General features: G+C 36.5%; 1 protein-coding gene across 1 annotated transcript; it reads right to left on the bottom strand.

Annotated features, from left to right (window-relative positions):
- Positions 1-777: 777 nt before the first annotated feature.
- Positions 778-6,820, bottom strand: LOC132167241 (cycloartenol-C-24-methyltransferase). The gene is made up of 14 exons (XM_059578149.1): positions 6,708-6,820; positions 6,461-6,580; positions 4,428-4,494; positions 3,757-3,830; positions 3,587-3,671; positions 3,447-3,502; positions 2,850-2,904; positions 2,545-2,592; positions 2,355-2,438; positions 2,142-2,258; positions 1,991-2,074; positions 1,774-1,899; positions 1,499-1,596; positions 778-1,097 (listed from the first exon to the last, which is right to left on the bottom strand). The coding sequence occupies exons 2-14, from the start codon at positions 6,541-6,543 to the stop codon at positions 1,034-1,036; spliced, it is 1,041 nt and encodes a 346-aa protein (XP_059434132.1). The 5' UTR covers positions 6,544-6,580; positions 6,708-6,820; the 3' UTR covers positions 778-1,033.
- Positions 6,821-9,023: the final 2,203 nt, after the last annotated feature.

The following is a 9,023-nucleotide window of genomic DNA, read 5'->3' on the forward strand; positions in this document are numbered from 1 at the left end:
ATTAACAATGAATGACAAAAGTTTTTATTTAAATTGATATATAAGTATGTGAATTACAGGCTTTAAAAATAAATGTTAATTTAATAGACATAATTAAAAAAAAAAAAAAAAACTTTAATCCCAATTTAAAAGAAAAAAATAATAAAAAAAATGTCCGACAATGAATGGGCTGAAGACAACTAATTCACATCTGTCTCATAAAACTCCCAGTTTGGTGCTGCGTCATAATGGGTAGGCTGGAACAGATAAAAAAGCAAGATAAAATAGGGCTGAAACGGTCTACCTTGTATTAAGTGCCAATATAATTCAATTGTGTTTGGTAAGGTAGTCTAAGACTTAAGAAAATAACCCAGCAAGACAAATGATAAAATTGCTCTTGAATTAAATTGGGGGAGTAGTACTATATACTATATACTCATTTTACTCCATCCTATTAAGCTTTAGATTAGTTTGTACTTCAAAAAAATAAAAAATAAAATCAAAGGCCGCTGATATCTATCCTTAAAGGAGACGATTACTGATATTAGTTTAATAGATTAGATTGGAGAAAATTATTCCAATCCAGTTTAGTGAAAGAAAAACTAGTTCCAAGAGAGGGTTGTATAAGTTTTAGAAAATTTAATTAGGGAAAATAGGGTACATGGGTAAATAATGATGTATCTTATAGATGGAGGGACCCAGAAAAGGCATAATCTATGAGTCATTTTCTTCCCATAACATTAAATTAAGAAGAAAAAAGCTAACAAAGAAACATGCACACAAATCCCAGCCAAGGCAGAGAGGAAATTTATTCATTAGATAAATTAAAAGAGCCAAAATCCCAATGTAAGAAGGCTATAACAGTGCTCAAGCCAAAGGAGGAGAACAAATGAACCCAGAGGAAACTAAACACAGACAAAACAACTTTCAATTGGCAACCAAGATCACAAACTAGCATGGTAAAAACCCAATCCTAACATACATTTCAACCCATCAGCATCTCAGGGAAGATTCCATGACTATGATATCAGGTTAATTAGTTTACATTGAGATGTCACTGATTGACTGAAAGCGGCTTCTGGGCCAAGAAGAAATACATTGGTGTGAAAATCTCTTTCCTGAAAGACAGTAATATAATTATGTGAGAAAGAAAAAAACTGTGATTAGGAAAGAATTTCAAAGGCTCTCTTTTTTATTTACCCATTTCTTTTCACTTGTCATTGTAAGAGTGGGTGGAATTAGAGAATAAGGACCAGTTCAAAATCACCCACTTGCACTAATTACTGGAATAGAGAAACTCTACATAGATGGATCCCATGTAATGGTGGATTCTGCATGAGGCTACAACTTTCCCTATTCTAATACTAAAAAGAGAAGGCCCATTATTTCAGGTTTGAGGCTCATATATGAAGTATAATTACTACCTTTATGTTGCTCAGGAATGATATATCAAAGATTTAGCAGATTTAGTTCTCAAATGAGCGCAAAGAGAATTAAGTATTACAGAGGGAACACTCACTTTCCACCTTCAACTAGCCCTTCTGCAGCCTGCTCTAGAAAGTTTTGAACACGTTGACTTCCCTTTGGGGCAAGTCCCACAAATTCAAGGGCCCTCACCTGCCAAAATGAAAACTCAGCTCTAATCAACTGCCTTTCTAGAGTTGAACAAGTATGAATTCTTGATAATCTAAAAGCCGCAAAACCATTCAACCCAAAAGCATGGCTTTTCCAAAGAGTGTTGTAGAGGCAGGAGCTAACAAAACCAAGGAAGCATTTCAATGAAACAAATCTTACCATGTTTTTTGTAATGAAACGCCCAGCAGCAGTTAGACGGAAACTACTCAGTGAGAAGTGACTTTTATCCAAAGGCAAGTACCAAGGGAGAGGTGAGTCCACAGCAAGATCTTTCTCCCATATGACCTTTGTGCAGAATAAACAAATAAGTTGAAAATTGTGCCAAAAACAAAAAGAGATTCAGAAAAAAGAACAATAACTTGTAACTTGAGGTCACCTCAAAACCTGCTTGTTTGAGAGCTTCAAGGCATTTTCCTGTCAACCTGATGTCAGGAAGGCCATCACCAATCTCGATTTCTGCCTACACCAATGAAACTTTGTTACATTGAAACGATAAAATAATCATGCTTAATTCAAGCATATCTTACCTTTATTTTTTGATGTTCTCGGTTATTGGGATCAAAAGAATCAGTCATGCACCACTCATATGCAGCAAAAAATTGGCCAGGCTTTAGTACTCTGTATATTTCTTTGTAGCATCCATACTATCCAGATCAGAAGCAAAGGTTAAACCAATATGAACCGAAGAGAAAAAAAAAGAAAAATACACTAAAAAGTGGAATTTGATTTTGAATACATACTGCGTCTGGTGCATGACAAGTAGCTTCAATTGCATATACTGCATCAAAAGTATTGTCAGGAAATGACATTTTCATGAAGTCAGCCTGCGTCATCAAGAATCAATATTAATCAGGCATCTATCAACAAAAACCCTTTTGTAGTAACATAAAAGGTTTGTTTCCAAGTCTCTTGGTCTGCAATATAACCAACCTTCACAAAATCGCAGGTTTTGTCCACTCCAGCAATGCGGTTTAGTTCCTGTGGAGCGACAGAAGCTTGCATGTGACATTGCTATTTTGATATTTTAGCACTTCAGTCGTTATAAGCTAACTGCGAAAAATCCTTATAAAACCAATACTATGGGCTAAAGACAAAAAGTTAAAAAGAAACAAAAAGCCCACAACCACTGCTCAGGTTTTTCCTAACAACTAAATCAAAACACAAAAACAAGAGGTAATAATGATCGTTCTAAATGCGTTTGATTTTATATCACTGAGTGAGAGACCACTATATACCTTTCCCCTTGTGATCTGATATTCATTGTTGTTCAACCCCGTAACTGATGCTGAGCTGTAACAAATCACCATTGCATACATAACTAAAGAGTCCTTCCTCAAGAGAAAGTTCAATAAATATAGAAACTTCAAAACCTTCTAAATTAAACCAAATACCAGCACAAGTAGTTATAACATAAGCAAAAATAGGATCAGTCCAAAAATTTATTATCAAAGCTTTTTCAAAGGTAAATGTTGACAATTTATAGACGGAATATAAAATACAATCCTAGCAACTATTAAGCACTTCTGTTTTCTCTTTCTCAAAAATCTAATTGATATCATTATTACTTTAGCAATTCAATAATACTTTCAATATTTATCCAGAACCACAAAGCACAAACATATCTACTGTGAGTGTACCTAGAATATAATGAAAACTACAAACAAGTTGAAAGCATGACCTCCATGGCACTATTGTTTAATCAATGGTAGAAATCAAAAGGAGAGAAAATGGATGGGAGGGGTGGGGGAGGGGGTGGAAGAGATTAAACGCTCAATAAATCCCAAAACTTTCCCAGTTAGAACAGGATTCCCCAAACAAAAAAGGCCATTCACCTGAATCTAGAAATTTCTCTTAGCGGTCCTCCAATTCCACATCCAACGTCCAATACCTATTATGTCAAACAAAAACATCAAAATTCAACTAGTAAATCTCTAAATTGTCAGTTTCCCCATGTTCTACTAAGGGAACAAACCTTCTGTCCAGGCTTCAGGCCTAGTTGTAGAGCAAGGAAGTGCTCATGTCGCTTGATGCTCTCTCGAAGAGACTCACCTTTCCATCTTTAGGAACAAAAATATGCACATGATTAGATATAATCAGCAATGTACACCAAAAGGAATTATACTGCATTTCTTCAAAGGCTACCTGGGCGCAAAATGGAAAGACTCCCCCCAGCCAAACTCATAAAAGCTAGTAGCAAGATCATAGTATTTATTAACCTGAAATCCACAAGAGACAGTTCAATTTTATTCTTCAGACATCTAGTAGATCTGGCATCCAAAGGGAAAATTTCCAGGTTATTCCTCATTTCAACCAATAGAACAACAAATAAGATGGAAAAAAGATCAAGTATAAGAAGGCCAACCTTGCCAATATAGAAAAAACCTCATAAACAAAAATAACTTTACAAATAATTCAAGTTGCTGGCTCGTACAAGGCTAATTCAAGTTGCTGGTTCGTACAAGGTTCAACATATAGTTCAAGGCTTTTCCAATCTACCTCATAAAGTTTGTACATCTAATAGTATACATGATGCCACATTATTTAATTTTTTAAAAAGATGTGCCAACATTGACATCATGTATACAATAGACGCACCAATTTTAAATCCTGACCATGAAATAAAGAGGAACAGATTTCCTAGAATACATTATAACATGATTTAGAAACCAAACGCCAAACATATTATTATAGTAAATTCCAAAGACAGTAACACTGCCATCACATGGACATTCTGTTGATTGGCAGTTAATTCTTTAAACACGACAATCTTAATTCTCAATTAAAAAGATTGCTAAAAAGAGAACAGCACTCACCATGTCAGAGTAGTTAGCTTTTCTCTCTTCCTCATCACCACCATAAAAGCCATGATACTTCTCATACCTGAATCGCCAAACAAAAACTTTTACCACAAAAACCAACCATGCCAACAATAAATCGAGGACAGAAAGTCACATCATCAGGTATGCCACACCAAGGTATCAACAAAGCTTTTCTAGAAATGCTAACATTTACAAGCATAAGAAGCTTAATGTTCTCAAATGTAATCAATTACTCCTACAAAATTGAAGGACAGTAAAAGAGCTGGCCATGTACACACAATTCTTTAATAATAGAGAATAAAGATATTAGAAAACATAGCATACCAACATTAAAATAACTTCATAACAGACCTCAAGCAACAGCATTAGTGCACTTCCCCCCACTTTGTCGACTATGAATAATATCCCAAACCTCATTAGTTCAACATGGTGGAAAATATAGTAGATTCTGGAATCTTAAGCAATTCATGTCTGGAATACTAGATGAATTTGGCTTCACATCTAATTCCATAACAGCTCCAAAAGAAGTTAGTGGTTTGTCATGTTTTCTTAAGGTGGTTGTGGTTCTTGTACTTTCATTCCAGTAACCAGGTTATGGCGTGCAACTTGTTTATCCGCTATTATGCAGAAACTTCAGTTGCATAGCATTCTAACTTTAGAATCAATGCAGTATACACTGGATGAAATATCTGTCTCTATTTTAAGTCGGGGTAACATGTATATTTATTTAAGATTATTGGTACCCTTGCCAGAATTTCATATTCTGTAAAACAACAGAGCTTGAACTTCTATTGTCACTGTACAGTTGAAAATGAAGAAAAGGAAAGGAAAGGAAATGGAAATCAAACCTCACAAAAACAATTCAAACCTCTAGCAGCCACGAAATCTCCAACTTTTTATATCCAATAAAGCACAAATTTCCATAAATTCGGATTTCATCAAAAGCTTGTCTAAATAAGCCTGGTAAACAGCCAAAACAAAAAGGGGAACGACACCCCATTTCGAGTCAGTGGTAGAAGAAAATTCCTAGCTAGATATTCTTTTTCTAAACTTTCCCAGAACGCCATCAAACTTACTGCGCTATGTTGTGGGTTCAACACTCACCGTGGGCGTGCTTTTTTAAACTCACCAATATTTTTTTAAAAAAAATATCCTTGAAAGGTCCGTGCATTCTGCTCTCTCCAAATACACTACATTGTACATAAAGGAGCTAACCTCCATCCAAAATGTCACTTGACCACACAACTTATTACCAACTCTCTCACCAACTCAATCAACACCAAACAAATTATATAGCGAGCTACATAAATTTCTTGCCACTTCACAATCAAAAACTATTAAAACCAGGGGGCACCCCTTGGTCACTTCACAGGTTGAAAGTACCACAAGGATAATTATTGTCAGGAGGAACTTGGTGGATATAGCAGTCCCATTTTCACCAACAGTACATTCGCAATCAATGCAATGCATTAACCTTAGGGTCCACCTCTGCAACCCAACATTCCCTTACAGAAACGGTAAAATAAAAGAAAAAGTATTTGTATCAGATCCACCGTCATCACCAACACAGTGTCCCACAAAATAAAAACCTTAAATTCACTGTAATTATCAACTGGGCGCCCGAAATATTCAACCCAAATCAAAACCAGAGTAATACTTAAACACCATTATGAACTTGGCTTCTGATATAATCCGGATTAGTTTCATTCTTGTTGCTTAATCAACCCAAATCATCTTTCAGGTAAAAAAACAGTGAAACAGAGATTGGAGCTAAATCATAATTTTAGAGAGAGAGAGAGAGAGAAAAAAAAAAAAAAAAAAAAAAAAAAAAAAGACACTAAAGTTTGGCGTAATATAGAAAATCCCACATTTTATTTTACATCTACCGTAAAACCTTTTGGGTTTTTTGAGGACATGTTATATCAAACATAAGACTGAAGATTCATTCAGAAAGACAAAGAAACAGATTAGTTAGAAGCTCCACAAGCACAACCCTGGAGAGACAAAGAGTGAGTGAAACATCATACTGTTCGACGGCGGAGAGGACTTCACTCTTCTCGATCTTCCCACCCAGACCTGACGCGAGATCCAAAGCTCCTGGCTTCGACATTCGGCAAAACCCAACACACACGCGCGGTCACGGAGATCTAAGACAAAAAAAAAAAAATTGAACACAACAAAAAGAGAAACCAAAGAAAAGTGTTAGAATCAGAGTCGTAGAAAACGATTTCGGAAAACATGTTTCGGATGTAATGTGGACTGGTTGAGCATTACATCGAGTGGCGGAGGATCCCAGAGGCTTTTCGGAGAGAGGCAAGAGGAGAGAGATAGAGACCAGAGAGAGAGATATGTTTGATTCGTTGGCTCGTTGCATAAAATGGATATATATAGAGAGAGTAAAGTTGGATTCAGATTGATACCTTTGTAACATATATGACAGATAGATAGATAGATAGATTGTTATAAGGACATTAGAGTGTTCTTGTTTCATCTCAAATGTGTTTACATTTAAAATTATTAATAAATTAAAATTTAATAATATTACATTTAGAATTAGGACGATTCAAGAAAATTGTATCCTCTTCCTAGCATTACTATAGATTAATCACTAAAATTTGTGATATATTTTCGAAGGGAAACTTTTAAGTTTAACTACTGCTTGCTAACTCTATTTGCGAGTTTTTTTTTTTATTTTTTACACATTTTTTAACAAATCATTCAAAACATAAAAAAATAGGAGAAAATATACTTTATGTCTTTACCCCTCTAAATCTCTAATTTTCACCTCTTATTTCAATTTAGTCTTTAATGTTTAAAAATTGACAATGTATTCCAACAAAATATAAAAAACTTGCAATGTGACTCATCTGTTAACCATTTCCGTCTAATTTAATCGAAAATTTCGCATATGTGGCAATGCAAGTGCATTTTTTTTTAGTTTTTTATTTTTTTATCTTTGATTTTCAAAATTGCACCATATTTTTTGATGGAATTCCAAAAATGCCCCTAATTAACAAGTCCAAAATTAGAGAAAAGAAAAAAAAAAAAAAAAAAAAAAAAAAAAAAACTGGGTGGCCGTAGCCACCTTCTTTGGCCATGGGGTGGCCGAGATTAGGGCTGGGCAAAAACCCGCCCAACCTGCAAACCGGCCCCACCCCGCCCTGCCTGGGTTTTATGTGTATTTTTGCTGGTTTGGGTAAAATTTCTCCTAACCCGTGCGTGGCGAGGCGGGTAGCAGGTTTAGACATTTTTTCCCTGTGGGTACCAGCCACGCCTCGATTCTACCCACCCATTAGTAACCTAACGCTAAAAACCCAAAATATCTCTTACCTCTCCCTATTTTCTCTCATCTCACTCAGCAACCGCATCAGCCACGCCTCGATTCTACCCACCCATTAGTAACCTAACGCTAAAAACCCAAAATATCTCTTACCTCTCCCTATTTTCTCTCATCTCACTCAGCAACCGCATCACGCCTCCTGGCTCCAACAAGAAAGAATTTTCTCCTTCTTTCCCTCTGGTTTTCTTCTTCTTCTTCTCCTTCTTTCCCCCTCCACGCAGCTTTCACTCACCTAGCTCCCACCCATGCTCTTTCTGTCGACATCCAGAGAGCTCGGAGACGAAAAGACAGTGAGATTGAGAAGGAGTCGGGATTGAAAGAGAGGGAGTTGGGCTTAGAGTGAAATGGAGGGAGAATCAGTGAGAAAGAGAGATAAAGAAGAGAAAGAGAGAAATGAATTTACGGTGAGAAATAGAAAGATGGAATTATGGTTCTTTCCCTTTGATTATTAGGTTCTCATGAATTATGAGGTAAGTCGTGATTGATTAGTTAAATTTTCTCTCCTTTCCATTTGATTTTCTTCTCTTTTTCTCCTTCTTTCCCTCTGATTTTCTTCTCTTCTTCTCCTTCTTTCCCTCGATATGTTTGCTTGTTGAGAAAATCCTTCGGAGCGTGGAAGAGAAAATTTTGATGTTTTGGATTCTTTCCCGACCCGCACTGCGAAACCCGCGCCTATTCAACCCGCCTCGCAATACCCAAACCCGCACGGATATTGTAATTTTTTGTGGGTGACGGGTTGGAATTTCCAAAACCCTTAGGGTGCGAGGCAGGTGGGAAAAAGGTTGATACCCGCCCCGCCCCGACCCGTGCCCACCCCCAGCCGAGACACCCCCAAAGGGTTTGGGGGAGGTGTAGGTAGTTTGGGGTTATGCAGGTTTTGCCCACTCCTAATTGTCATTGTTAGTGAATGATAAGAAGGATGGCTACACAATCACCTCTAATTTATTGTGACCACCACAATAGGCCATGTGTGGTCATGAAACCACACCTCTCTTCATGGTAACAACATAGTGGCAATGAGTCAAATTTACATCTGTTTGTATTTTCTTAAAATATACTGATTTATTTCATAAAAAATATTGTCTCAAATATATTACCTACCAGAAAGCCCTTTAAGAAATTGGGATGTCTCTCTTTTACAACTAAGATAGTTCGGCTACCTCAAGCTTACTTAAATGGCCATTAGGGATGTCTCTTTTTGACTACAAGATATTTCGGCCACCCCAAGTCCCACCCAACCTTTAGGGTGA

Source organism: Corylus avellana, chromosome ca1 (assembly GCF_901000735.1).
Source record: "Corylus avellana chromosome ca1, CavTom2PMs-1.0".
NCBI classification, from domain to species: domain Eukaryota; kingdom Viridiplantae; phylum Streptophyta; class Magnoliopsida; order Fagales; family Betulaceae; genus Corylus; species Corylus avellana.